Genomic DNA, 14,484 nt, shown 5'->3' with positions numbered 1-14,484 from the left:
TAAATTTTAAATTTTTTTGCCAAATTTTTTTTATTAGGTTTAAAAAAAAAAAAAAAAAAAGGCTAATCTGCTTTGCACAAGTTGTTTCAAACTAATCAAAAATTAGTTAGTGCAGGGAAATGTGTGACAATGGGACATCACAGTTTTAGATTTTTCTGATCTATTCAAATATGCAGAGATCTTTCATGCGAAATGTCAACAAAAAGAATGTGTGAGACAAAGGAAAAATAGTCTACATGTAATGAGCCTGAAATAAGGGGACGCTTGATTCGCTTGATTTCTCCCAGTCCCACATATAGATTTCAACTACTTGAAATGGTTCACTGCATAGGTAGCATGAGGCCATGAGAACTCCACAGTCCACCCATTCAGGGTGTTTTTCCTTCCCTGGTGATGATGCAGAGCTTGACAAATTGACATTGTTACAGGCTTGTGATTTTCCCCTGTGGTCTGTTGTGGAGAGAAAAGACGTCAAGGATCAGTGGTTAAAGAGTGTAAGATCTTGGGAGGTGGGGTGTTTGGTCAGTTGTTTCTCTGAAAACTTTTTAAAACACTCCTGTTGGCTCGACGCCGACACCGGCCACCTCCATCATGGCCTGGAAGTGAGTTCCACCGAATTCCACTGGTGCCGCTGGCTGTGTTTGTTTGGCTTTTGCGGAGAGACGGGACATCAAGGATGTAATCAGATAGACTACTGCTGCATTGCCAGGTCTCCATATTCAGTCTTTTCTCTTTGCTTCATCCTCTCTCATTCAGTCTCACTCTCTCCCCCTTCTGAGTCACTAAATTACAGAGAATTATCCCATTTATCTCATTTGGGGCATCAGAACATCAGATGCTGTTTTGTTGCTTTGGTGGTTGGCTTGTTTTCCTCTTTCCAGTTGTAAATGATGCAGGGCAAAAATTATCTTGCATTTTCCATCAAGAAATTGCCAACATCCAACTGATTCCTCTGTGTTTGATTGTGTTACATTGTCAATATAAAATAAATAAAGTTAAACTAGACAAACCACAAACACTAAAGCCTACTGGTTGTTTTAACAGACAGACGTGACCTCAAACAGAAAACAAATGATGCCAATATAGTGTTTGTTCCTATAGGCTCATCAATTTAAAGTAAATGTTGTTTGTCGAGAGTTACAAAGCTTAGGTCCTTTTTTCGCATTATCAATGATGGATTCAACGCTCTCTCCATGGATCCCATTCATTGTCCTTTGTTGTGTTCTCTGTGAGTGAGCACATGTGAAGTTCAGCCAGTGTTGCGGTGTGTGTTTCCCCAGTGAGTTTGTGTCCTGGCTGATGGAAATCGGTGAGACAGGAAACCCAGAGGAAGGGGTTCACCTGGGTCAAGCTCTGCTGGAGAATGGCATCATCCACCACGGTTAGTTCAGTATTTTTTTCTTCCTTTCTTTTCTCATATCTGCTTTATCACCCTTTGCACTTCCAGGTCTACATTCCAATCTACCACAGTATAATTTTACTCTCTGCTGCACGGTGTAGAGCATGCAAATGTCTGCGATTACCTGACCTAACCTCTAGCCCTACTTCATTGAACAAGCGGACATTCTCTGTGCCTTCACTCCCTGGCTGAAGCCTACAATGCAGATGCAGCTGTCTTATTTATGTCTTAGCAGGTGTCCCCTTTAAACACTCCCTTGAAACAATGTTTAGGTAAGGGATTATAAATGTTAATCGCTTCTTGCCTTCATGTTTGTGTAATATTTTCTCAGTTGCTGTCTTGTGGCGAGTGTGTTTAGTGCACGAGGCTTAAGCTGGCTAACGCTGTGCATTCAGACTAAATGGTGCATACTGCTCTGTATGTATTTTTTTTCCTCAAAGGAGCAGGGCCTCAAGTCAAGTTGTATCTTAAATCACTCAGGGCCACTTTATTGCTTCCTTGCTGAGAAATGAGATTGGGCTTTAAAGCTGCTCCTGACAGAGAGGAATAACTCCGAGCCCCACTGAGCTCTCTCACAGTGCAATCAGAAGCCTCCATGTGAAAAACGATAGAATATCTTTTCATAAAAACCTTTAATGGAACCTGCATGGCTGCAGCCAAGAATACAGAGCCAGCTGTTATTACTGCTGGAGGGTCTACAACAAAGTCCCCTGAAGCAAGCGGAGCACGGAGCTCTGAGCAGCTGTGTTATCTGTGACCACTTTGTGCGAAGTTCCTCTTGTCAGGAAAGCTTGTTTCTTCTTGCAACCCCGCTTGGCTTCAATATGTTTCTAAAGCTCTTTTACTTTCACATTTAAAGCACGATGAATCTCCCTTTGGGTGTGAGAGTTTTTCGCTTGCTTTTTTTCCCCCATTCTATCACATCTCCTGTCAGAAATCTTATTATCTTTTGAATTGCATTTTTATGTAGTCACAGACAAATACCAGTTTAAACCCGAGCCTGTACTGTACCGCTTCCGCTATGATGACGGCACCTACCACCCCAGAAGTGACATGCACGATGTTATATCCAAGGTAAACAGAAGACACCACTGCAGTTACAATCCCATTTTACACATTCTCTCTCAAATAACCAAAATTACCCTCTCTTGTTTCTCTCAGGGTGTTCGTCTGTTCTGCCGTCTTCACAGTCTCTTCACTCCTGTCATCAGGTAGGTGGCTATTTTCTTTTCCACTCCACCGCAGCCAAGCCAGGTGGGGCTCCAGTAGCTTAGCATCTGGCTTTTGCAACCTCAAAATAGCCTCGCCACAAAGCAAGTGGAGTGAAGGAGAGGAATAAGTTGGTGAACTATGAGCTCATTGTTTTTGAGGAGGAGCTGACTGATGAGGAGCTGGCACAGATGGTGATAGAGTGCGGCGGCTTCTGTGGGTGATTGAGCATGGCAGGTTTTATCTGCCCAGTCTGAAAACACAGATGTGGTGAAGGAGATTGAGTCTATCAGATGGTAAGTAGTTTGGGCTCATGTTAGACACACATAAATTGTGATGAATCTCTCTTGGCCCTTTTGAGAAAATTGCCTCTTGGTAGTTGTTGCCAGGGTAAATACTGTTAAAAGCATGCATACACATTATAATTATGTTAAGATTATGTTAGTTGGATGGACTCTATATATATTTTTTAAAATTTCGTTCTCATAGCATCTTCTAAAAGTTACTCTGGAAGAAAAATGTACCTTTTAGTTAGTTAGGGATTGACTGATATCAAGTATTTCAGGGCCAATGCCAATAATGAGTAATTTAAGAGACCAGTAACTAATATTTGGAATTGATAAACAAACCATTTTTCAATGAAAAAATTATAATCTTTGTTATGAGTAATACAATAGATAGATAGATAGATAGATAGATACTTTATTAATCCCGAGGGAAGTTTAAGAAAAAATCGAGCTGCAGTTTCTTTATTCATGTTTTAAATATGATTAATTTATAGAGAACTTTTCTACATTTGTTCTTCAGGCTCGGCAGGCTATTACTTGTGATGTGAAACCAATCGGATGGTGCTGAGGGGCAGCGCAGCTTGAAACCACAAATGGAGAGAGACAGCTGCATCACAGCCAAAATAGTGCAATTTTAAAATTATTTTATTGGGAATTGGTTAAAATATCTGACCAATTAGTGGTCTGACCTTGACTTTTAATGTCAATGCATGGTGTTCATTGGCACGAAAGTTGCTCTTGATTTTAGCAGAGCCTTGAAACTTAAAGCCAACATGGACGAGAGTTCATAAAAGTGCTTCCAAGAAAGCAACAACCCTGCATGTCAGCAGATCAATCTCCATGAAAACTAAGCAAACGTCTGAAGCGGTTGATAGCTCTGGAAAATGATAATAAATAGACCCAAATGTGATTGTTTTGTCAAACTATGCAGACGGTTGTCATTCTTTCTTCATTTTCTAAATCCAAAACGAGTGATTCTCCCGTGTTGTTTGTCAACATTATGCGTGGGCCACCGTCCATTCATCATAGCTACAAATGGCCTCATTTCTGTCTTTTTATGGTCGCCATCCAGCCACAGTAAATGAGACTTACACATCTCTGTGACAGTGACTGACAGCGTATTGATCTACCCTTGAAGAGTCATTCTGTAGGAGCTCGGCATTGATCCCAAATCTTTGACATACGGCATAATGCAAAATAATAAATTAGTTTGAAGATAAGCATATTAGTTCACTTCAAACCAAATGCATTATGGGTGTTTTTTTTTTGAGAACGTTTGCTTAAATGCAAAGAAAAGTCTCTTGATCGGCGTTCTTCCTCTAAACTCTATATGAAAAGTGTTTGCAGACTGCTAATGTGTTTAACTGCGACGCACCACATCAAGGTTGACTGTTCATGCTGGATTTCAAATGCCCTAAAGAAAAGCTTTAATTTCACACCTATAAAACTGTGCCATAGCTAAAGAGCAGCAGGCTGATCACTGATGTATTCCAGAATAGAAACACCTCTGTATTTCACTTTGATCCAGCTACTAATAAGCCCTGAAGGGTAAATGTATGTGCGAATGTTTGGGGTGACAGCATTCAGTCCACTGGTGTTTGTGCTCAGGCCAAACCTCTTGACGTAGTAACGCTTGTTGGTGCGCTGGAGTTGTGTGTGTTGTTAGCCAGCAAATCTGTGCAGTGCGTTCTCACTGAGAGCCCGGCACAATGAATCACAGGGCCTGGGAATGCCAGAGTTTAATTGGAGCAACCAGCCCCTGCCTAATTAGGTGGAATTTCCTGGCAGAGTGAGAGGGATGAAGCGGAGGGGGAGCGTATACTATGCAGCCCCTGCACCCTTCTGCAGCTTCTGTGAGCCCACCCTCTTCCACAAAAAGTCTCTGAATCCACCATTCACTCCAAGGGATCTCATTGCATAACCCACTGTAGGCTAATACTAAGTCCACACAGTTACACACACGAATAGATAGTCAGTTGAATTTTTAATATGCACACAGACGGGCTGCAAACCTACACAACACAGAGAAAATCGCTCGTAAATTGTCATTACGCACAATGGATAAAGCTAGCATTACAGCACAGCATCTGAAATCTTGACAAGTTTTCTTCATTATGCTGATGAATCCCTAAGAAACTCAATATTTATGGATGCATGTGTAGGATTTTCAAAATAAAAAAAAGCGATATGGCACACTACAGTTCATCTGGGCTGAGCAGTTGATTAAAGCTTGAACTTTCCTCTGAGTAATTTATTCCAAAGAGTGCTGTGTGAACATCTAACGTTTGCCTACATCTCCATGCGCAAAATGCCAAGGCAAACTTTTCTTCTTTGGATGGCAAGTTTAAAAACCACCTCTCTGACCTTTCCCTCTGTTACTCCTCAATCTGCTGTTTCCTCATCCTCAACATATGGCTGCCCACTGGACCGCTGTTTACCCCCCATTTTTCACTCTGACAGCTTCACTTTGCACCAGCCGCTGAAGCCCCAGTCTCCCTGGCTTTAGTATCCCATATGGGGGGGGGGCAGGGTATGTCTTACTTCATTCTGGTCAAAGTGGTTTATGCATGGAGCGACGGTTTAGTACTGACTATATCGTACATATCAGAGATCAACGCAGGCTGTCAGACAGAGTTATGTAACTGAATGTTTCATTGTGGAGGAAACAGGGCAGCACTCGGCCTCTCACGCTTCACATTCTGAGGAGCTCCAGACAGCTGACACTGGACTTTAACCCGGCCCACAAGTCCTATTTGACTCGTCTGAACTGCGTGTCCTAGAAAAGCAGTGTGCATGTTTGGTTGCGCGTGTGTCTGACTGAGTGTTTGCATGTGGTGGGAGCGGTGGAGTGGTGTAAGTCACGGTGGTTCTGGACTTTCCCGGCCCTGCAGCTCAGCCCCGGCGTGTCCCTGGGGAGGCCCCTGCGTTCATGGGAAAGTCACGGCTCCTTTTCAAACGGCGTTCTCGGGCTCTGGCAAAGTGCGGCTGCGCGGGTAACACTGAGAACAGCGACACCACACTGACATGCGGGAACCCCGGGGCCAAACGCTGCTGGGGCTGTTACCAGACTTGCCCAGAGGAATGCTGTTTTGCTGTCACCAAATGTCAGAAAGTCACTTTGATTTATGACACGACTGTCTGTGCTTGAAAAGTAGCCGCTCCTTGCCGACAGTAGGAATTATTAGCCCTCTTTTCGGCGTTGTGTTTAAATAGACCGAGCAATTACAGCTTCACATGTCTGAGTTTATTACAGTTAAAAGTGAATGGTACATTTAAACATCCGTTGAATTTTGCTTTCCTTCGATTAAAATTCTCTGCATTTGTGCCCATACAGGGATAAGGACTATCATTTGCGGACCTACAAGTCTGTAGTCATGGCTAACAAGCTGATAGACTGGCTTATAGCACAGGTAAGCCCTTAATCTGCTCCACAGACACTGTCAAGTACAGATTTTATGAAATGAACATGTTTGTTTTACAGGATTTTGTCCCAATGCATCTTTTTGAGGATATTCTAACTAAATAGCAACAAAAGGATTTGCCGAATGTTTGTGTTTTGCATTTGTAAAGAATTAGATGAAGCCATATGCATGTGATTTGAATAGCAGTGAAACACAACTCATCACAGTGAGCATTATTTAGATATTTTAAAATTGGAGACTGTCATGATTTATACTAATTATTGTATGTTTAATAATATCCACAACATGTTTATCTAAATCAACGCCACTGGTTTCTAAAAGCAGATTTTCTTCCCTTCAATAAAACAAAACAAAGTAGTAGTTAGGGAGAAAAAAAAAGTGTGAGAAAGAAAGATGGAAGTCGCTGTTGTCATAACGGGTCAGTCACTTCAAGTGTGCAGCAGAGAAAAGAAACCATCAGGCTCTCAGAGGAGCCAAGAGGAAACGAAGAAAGAAAAGCAGAATTGATTGGACGGCTAAGCTTTATTGACTTTGACAGGAAGCTTTGAGGTTGACAGATTGATAGGCCCGTACAGGATGACAACAAAGAAATGAAATGTATATGGCCGCCACCACAGAATCAATGGCAGACAGCACATGCATGTGTGTGTCTGTGGTAGTCCATATGAATGTGTTTGACCCAGGCCAGTGGAACAGCTCTCACTCCTTCAGTGGGACTTCAAGAGCTGTCAGTCACTGCTGTCTAGACATGATTTTGGCTGTGTTTAAGATAGAGCAGGGCCGGCCTCAGGGCTTTTGGATTCAGGAACAAAGGAGGGGTGTGAGTGTGGCATTTTGACTTCTCTCTAAACACACGTCCTTTGTTCTGTTGCTCTCCTTTATTTTCTCTCATCCTCTTTTATCCCCCCACCCCCGGACTCATTTACTCTATCAACTCTCTATGCACAAATCGATCTTATTTCTCCCGTGCGTTCACTCTTCCTCATGTCTTCTGGTGCAGGGGGACTGCAGAACGAGGGAGGAAGCGTTGATCTTGGGGGTGGAGCTGTGCGACAATGGCTTCATGCATCACGGTACGGCACTTTTCACTGTGAAGGATTTTAGCCGACCAGAAAAAAAGCTCTGAAGCTGCTTAACCATGGAATCGTCTCCATCATTGACTAAATAAGAGCTGAATGCGTTGCAGAGGACGCCTGGCATTTAGCATCCCGTTTTAGAACACAACCACTCTTGTTGTCTTTCCATTTCTACTTTTAATCCCTTTGACATGCTGTAGGAATAGAACTTTTTTCCAATCCATGAAAAAGTTTGTGTGCGCGCATATGTCTATGGCTGTATTCAAGCATCCCATAATTAACTTCATGCATACTTGAGTGCATATTTATTTCTTAAGTAACCGAGAGCTGGGTACATGCATGGTTGGTTTGCTTTCGCTTTGGGAACTTGGCAGATAGCATGTGGATGTTTGTCAGTTGTAAGTGCAGAAACTGACAGTAGCCATGGTTACAGTTTGTTTATGAGAGTCAGATTTGTTTTTGGCTCCGCGCTTCTCTCGTGCCAAAGTCCACATCACACACGCTACAGAGTGAGTCACGGCGTGTCTCCTCGTACCCCCATGATGTAACTGCTCCTAACTACCCACAGTTCAAGCCTCACACTACAAATTACCAGCACATCTATAGAACATAACAAACCCCAGCCATCAAGCTTCCTTTCACTTCCACAGCATACGGGGTAATTTTACCATTCGTGCCTGCGAGTTATTTGGCTCGACGATGTAGCTATTAAAACTACTGGCACCATATCTGATCTTGAGGGGAATGAAGTGAGGGAATGTTAGGAGGAAACTCTGTTTTTCCCCTCAGGGCTATTTTTTATTTCAGTTTTGAAGTCTCGGTGGATGTTGCTGCTGAGACTGGGTTCATTCAAAAGTAATATTTTGCCACAAAAGTGAGGTCCCTGTTCCTCTGTTTGTGCTTTTTTATATACATGGCGTATATGTGTTAAAGTGCTTGGGCATGTTCCATCTGGCATGTGATAGTATTGTGGTCACACTTAGATGAGCTTAACCTTTTCAATTTAATGCGGGATGAATTACTGCTAAATTTAACGCACTCTGCCTCTGCACAGCAACACGCACTGGGTTTCTAAGTATCGACAGTTTGCACATAATCTTCCCTTCTCAAAATGACCTGTTTTAAAGTTTGAAAATGTGGAAAAAAAAATATTTTTACAGTGAAATGTCTGATGTCCACATTTCCAACATTTTTGGGAAATTTTTGAATATTTTTTGATGGAAAAAAAACAAAATGTTAAAGAAATGTTTCTTTAAGGACATAAAAAAGTCTACCAAAATCCAGCAAAATTTGCTGGAATTTGGTTGATTTTTTTGTGAAAGTTCTTAAAGAAAATATTAGAAGTTTTACTGATGTATATGTAATCACTTTTGATATTTTTACTCATTTTTTGAAAATATTTACAGGACTTTTCTTGCCAAATTTGGAGTATTTTTTTTTTAAATAAAACTTTTAAGGGAAACTTTTTAGGAATTATTAAATATTTTTCCTGAAGCTTTTCCAAATTTTCAGAAATTTGAGGAATTTTTTTTGGCTGAATTTTTGGATTTTTTTTTCACACAAGGTGCCCGTAAATGAAGACAACAGGAGGGTTAAACTGTTAATAGTGACAATAATATACTGTGTTTTTCACTCCAAGCTAAACTTGTGCGCTCATTGATTCTGTTGTTTTGCTGTGTATCCGCTAACATTCACACAATACTTTGTTGGCACCTCCCTCAGTGTTGGAGAAGAGTGAATTCAAGGACGAGCCTTTGCTGTTCCGCTTCTTTGCTGATGAGGAGATGGAGGGTTCCAACACCAAGCACAAACCTGTGAAGCATGACCTGAAAATAGTTGAAAACGTCATCTCCAAGTCTCTCCTGGTGAGCGCTCCGCAGTGGCGGCTCCTTATTGATTGATTAGCTCTCAGTGTGTCTCATATGCTAAGGCTTGCTATAATTTACCCACAACTCAAAGCAAACTAAAAGCACAGTAGTAAATCATTATGAAGCGCACAGCTGTGAGCAGGAAAAGTAATAACACTGCAAAAGACTATTTTATACCCCAGTAAGCAAGACAAGCATTCTTTTCACAGGAGTGAGCAAATACTACCATTTCTGCTATCTGCCTGTGCCAGTATCTTCTTCTAGTGTGCGTGCTTGTGCTCTGTGAAAACGTCTCAGTCTGCTGCCCGGGGATTGTGCTGATGCGAGACTTGTTGTTTTCCAGATAAGGCCCAGTGATGGAGGCTATGGCTTTAGCCTGGAAGAGAGGAACCGGGTTCCCATCATCAAATCTGTGGAGAAGGGCTCGCCAGCCGAGGTGAGAACGCACACTTTCATATAGTGTCAGGAGGTTGTACAAACTTACACTACAAATACATATCCTCATATATGTGAAGATCCGTCTTAGTTTAGTAAGTTTCATCTGTAATTTTTGTGTAGAATTTTCAGAGGGTATTTGCACAAGAAAGTGTCACAGACAAATTAATTTCCATATCGCTACAACAATAGGTGATGTTGGAAGTTTGGTGATGAGGTATCTATAGATCCGAGTTTGCCTTTTGGTATTTTTTCCGTGTGTGCATGCTCTAGACAGTGTTAATTTTGTTTATGGCACAACAGAGGAGCCAAGAGGAGCGCTGCGTTTCATTCAGCAGGTCATGGGTGATACAGAACTGGAGGCGATGCTGCTAATGTCATCACTTTGATTTTGTTTTCCAGAAGTTACTTGCCTTAGCTGTGATGTGTCAGTCACCATGTATCTTTTGTTGTGAAAATGTGATTCAGTCGTTAGTCATGAAAAACTTCATGAACTTCTGACAGTTTGCCTCCTGAACTAAATCTGCTTGCATAGCGATGCGGCCCTGACGCTTCCATTAGCATTTTTCATGCAGAAATAAAGCGTAATGAAGGGAGCCATATTTTTTTAGGTCTCCTTTGGTGTTCGGCTTTGATCTGCCAGTTTGAAAATGGGACAGAGGAGTTTCAAGGCAAATATGATCAGTTTAAGTGCATGACCCATAATTCCCTCCAGTCCTAAAGTAGCACTGAATGAGCCTGGAAGGTCTGGCTTGCATAGAGGCTGGCATTGTGTGTGATTCCCTTAAAATATTCAATCTGGGACGATGAAATCCGCAACAGGATCCAGCTGTACTCTGACAGATATAAGTTATCCCATACTGTCTCCTAATACTGGGAGTGTGTGTGCTTTTCTTTTGTGATATATATACATCATATTGATGTTTTTGTAGCGAAAACATTAACTTGAAGTGAAAAAAGATCAATAATTCACTGTGATTCTGTGTGACATTAAAACTTAATGCTTGATTTAATACTTTTTCTTTCATCTATTCTTTTTTCTTTTATGTATTCTGTTGTTAGATGGCTGGACTAGAAGTGGGGAAGAAATTGTTTGCCATAAATGGAGACCTGGTCTTCCTCAGACCATTTGCTGAAGTTGAAATCCTCCTCAGGCAATGTTTTAACAGCAAAGGACCCCTTAGGGTGCTGGTCAGCACCAAGCCAAGAGAGTAAGTCAGATCTGTATATGTGCAGATACTGTTAAAATCATCTAAATGTCTACATCCCTCAGTTTGAAACTGTTCCTCTTTCTTCATCCTCTCCTCCAGGACTGTAAAGATCCCAGACTCGGCTGATGGGTTGGGTTTCCAGATTCGTGGATTTGGCCCGTCTGTGGTCCACGCTGTGGGGAGAGGTAAGAGATCGACACCACTTGAGCTGTCTGGCTCCATCAGCAAAATCATTCCCATCACTTCCCTGTTATTGTGGCACAGCTGGCAAGCAGCTGCTCCACCAGTCTTTGGGGGTGTGCGTGACTTGGCTGTAGCATGAAGTGATCACAGTGATTTCCATGTACCTATTCACATTATTCTTAGCGGTTCAATTGTTCTGGGCGATGGAGAGCACTCTACATTTTTTTGTTCTAAATTCATCAGAGCCCCTCTTTCCCCCTCATCTAAACTAATTTAGCATGTTTAGTAGCACTGCTATCAAGACTTGCACAAGATAGGGTCCAATCAAAAAACAATTCATTGCCTCGTTCGGCCGTTCTTAGGAGAATTGAATCTTGTTTCTTTCCTTAAGCAATCTAAGTGCAGGGTGGAAATGTGCTGGGCATGTGCTTGCGTGTGAGTGTGCATGTGTGTGGCTGCATGTGTTGACTTGATGATGTGGTTGCCTGGGAACCCGCTGTGTGTTTAAGGAGATGCTCTGATCCCCCGAGACAAAGCTCATAATGTAGGAGGTGTTCTAATCCCTTGGACTGTCATAACAGCTCCTGTCCCCTGGCGTCTGAAGCCAACAGGAGCTGGTAGCACCAATTAAAGAGACTGGAAAAGTGGAGACACAGAAAAGGGGCAGTTGTACAGATAGCTTCATCATGAAATCAATTTGATGTGGCAATTCAGTGTATTATCATTGTTTGATAAATTTTCATTTCTGCAGTTCTTTTTCTTTATTAAGTTTTTGGTACCAGCTGTAGCGAGGCTAGCCAGACAGTTGGCCAACACTTAGGTCAAGCAATTATTGGATTGTCCCAACATAGAATAGAAACAGACATTATTGATCCCCTGGAGATGAATTCCAGTGACTATGGGCATTCCTTTATCATTATTTCTTTGTCACCTCCACAGTGTTGACAGTTGTGTGCCCATCCATCCATCCATCCATCTATACATCGCTTAATCCTCATTAGGTTGCTGTGGGGGGCTAGAGTCTTGAATTCTAAATCTATAAGTACCAATTAATAAACGGCACCATGCCAGTGATATACTGACATGCTGAATATGGTAAATATTCTACTTGCTACACATTAATCCATTACCATTGTGGTTTTAAATATATTGGCCAGCTGATGTTGATTTTGAAATCCCTCTCTGGTAGTTGATTAAAGCTCTAAAAACTCATCTTTGTAATCCAAGGTCTCATATTTAAAATAATCCCTTCCTGACTTAAAATAGCTTAGATGTACCTCTTCACTGTTTCCTCCTTTAGAATGTGCTGATGTATGAAGTACCAGCCTCTTTCTACACCTGCTTGTCCCACTCCCTCCAGCTGAGCACACCAGCTCACCTATGACTCGGCTCAAACACTGCACAATTATTCTGTGCTACACAATAGCATGCATTTGTATTGGATCAATTCAGCCACATATGGTCAAACCAGTTGCTGAAGAAGCATAATGAGAGTACCAATCTATTTTTTGTATTATTGTTGAAAACATGATGTCTGTGAATATAGGACACCTCACACTCTGTTTGCCAGAGGATTTTTTTCAAGGAGACTGGATGAGAGGTATTCACTATTGTGTCATCCATTAGCTCTACTTGCTCATCTTTTTGATAAAACATGCACATATTAGATCCCAGTACCAAGTACTATACTCATTTATACTGTAAAGTCCCTACTAATCATTCTTGTCTTGGTCTTTACACCTTTTGTTCTGTAATTAACTAAAATAGATGAATTTATTGTGTATATATGCACATTTTAAGTTAAGTTACAGCAGTAGAGGATCTAGGGATGAACCCTTTCATTCTTACAATACTTCGCCAAAAGATTCTAGATTCTTTACATTGCAATACTAGGTAGGCCTGTTGTGTTTTGAAGGAACTATGGAAACAAATGGGAGGAATATTTAGTCTGCCATGCACTTCCTTCTGATAGCTGTAAACCTTGAAGTTCTCTTATGGTCTGAATCACGTCCCTCAGAGAGGCCCTCGTCTACCCCAGATAAACAACTTCCCTCCTCTCTCCATACTCTCTCTCACACTCCTCCTGAGCTGCCAAAACAGGAAACAAAGTTGTAAATACAAAGAAGAAGGAGGAATGTTGTTCAACCCAATTTTGTGTACAGGATGTGGAAGATGTGACAGTTATTTTTTAGGATGTGCTCGTGTTTTTTTTTTTTTTTTTTTATCCTGTCTCAGCTTGCACCTGCAGGATCATGTCCAGCAGTTATTGCCCTTGACAGCCTTCCTTTCTCTTTGCCGATTTCTCTGTCTCATGCCAGGCACGGTGGCAGCCATCGCCGGCCTCCACCCGGGCCAGTGCATCATCAAGGTGAACGGCATCAATGTGAGCAAGGAGAGCCACGCCAGCGTCATCGCTCATGTCACTGCGTGCAGGAAGTATCGGCGACCTACGCAGGTACGACATGAGGAGAAGAAAGGAAAGGCAAAGGTGGATAAACTGCGGAGTAAACCCAACTAGACAGTAACATTTTTCATTTAGGGGATGGCGTTACAGAGTGTTAAGGGCTATAAAGCACAAATTTAACACATGCCTCATTGTGAACATCCATGCGAAGCTGAGAGAGTAAGTAAATTATGCAATCTTGGAAGAAAAACTAAATTATTTCCTTTTATTATACTGGATTTATGTTTGAAGTCATGCTTTTGGATCTTCGAATGACGGCTGGTGTGATATTGTGAAATACGTGTCGATCGATTTGTTATGTCACGGAGAAATGTGTGAAGTCACAGAAGTGCAAAAGACGCGAGAAGATGGGAAACAAGCAGCGGTTACCCGTGAGAATAAACATAGCAGAAAGGCCTCCTTGCTCCCGTTTACCTTCCTATCGCTCTTTCTCTCTCTGACTCCCATCTTTCCTTCTCTTGGGTCATTACACAGAAATAATAGTAGTTTTGGCTCCTCTAGCGCTGACCCCTGGCTCACAGCAGTGGGCTTGCTGTGGGAGACTGGCAGTCTGCAGAGAGAGAGGAGGGAAGGGATCTGGAGGTGGCCAGGGCTCAGGACGGGTGAGAACCTAGCAGAAAGGGAGAGGAAAGATGGAGGAAAGGAAGGGGGGACAGGCCAGACAGCTTCATTTCTTTATTTCTGGGAGTGTGGTTCACAGCAGGCAAGTGTGGGAGCAGCAAGCGAGCTCAGTCCACCTGTTAAAGGTGGGAAACGGTGAAAATAGAAACCCCAGGGTGTGTGTATGGTGTGAATTAGTCTAGTGTGTCATTATAATTGAGCCCCGTTGGGACTTAGAAAGCTTAATGATGCACTACAGTGTTCCAAAACTACTGGAGATCTGGTTTACATCAAGTACGGACTCGGAGGAACCGCCCTCGCTCTCCGTGT

The 14,484-nt window shown here is 42.1% G+C and overlaps 1 protein-coding gene across 1 annotated transcript in view; it reads left to right on the top strand.

Annotated features, from left to right (window-relative positions):
- Window positions 1–14,484, top strand: part of prex2 (phosphatidylinositol-3,4,5-trisphosphate-dependent Rac exchange factor 2) — a 98,473-nt gene that overhangs the window by 33,089 nt on the left and 50,900 nt on the right. The window contains exons 11-20 of the mRNA XM_022206485.2: window positions 1,281–1,381; window positions 2,370–2,473; window positions 2,561–2,610; window positions 6,230–6,305; window positions 7,318–7,390; window positions 9,116–9,258; window positions 9,605–9,697; window positions 10,759–10,907; window positions 11,007–11,092; window positions 13,409–13,545. Coding sequence (XP_022062177.1) covers window positions 1,281–1,381; window positions 2,370–2,473; window positions 2,561–2,610; window positions 6,230–6,305; window positions 7,318–7,390; window positions 9,116–9,258; window positions 9,605–9,697; window positions 10,759–10,907; window positions 11,007–11,092; window positions 13,409–13,545 — 1,012 coding nt within the window. The remainder of the gene's footprint in view (window positions 1–1,280; window positions 1,382–2,369; window positions 2,474–2,560; window positions 2,611–6,229; window positions 6,306–7,317; window positions 7,391–9,115; window positions 9,259–9,604; window positions 9,698–10,758; window positions 10,908–11,006; window positions 11,093–13,408; window positions 13,546–14,484) is intronic.

Source organism: Acanthochromis polyacanthus, chromosome 20 (genome assembly GCF_021347895.1).
Source record: "Acanthochromis polyacanthus isolate Apoly-LR-REF ecotype Palm Island chromosome 20, KAUST_Apoly_ChrSc, whole genome shotgun sequence".
In the NCBI taxonomy this organism is placed as follows: Eukaryota; Metazoa; Chordata; class Actinopteri; family Pomacentridae; genus Acanthochromis; species Acanthochromis polyacanthus.
Note: the sequence above shows the minus strand (reverse complement) of the source record. Positions and strands in the feature narration are given on the sequence as shown.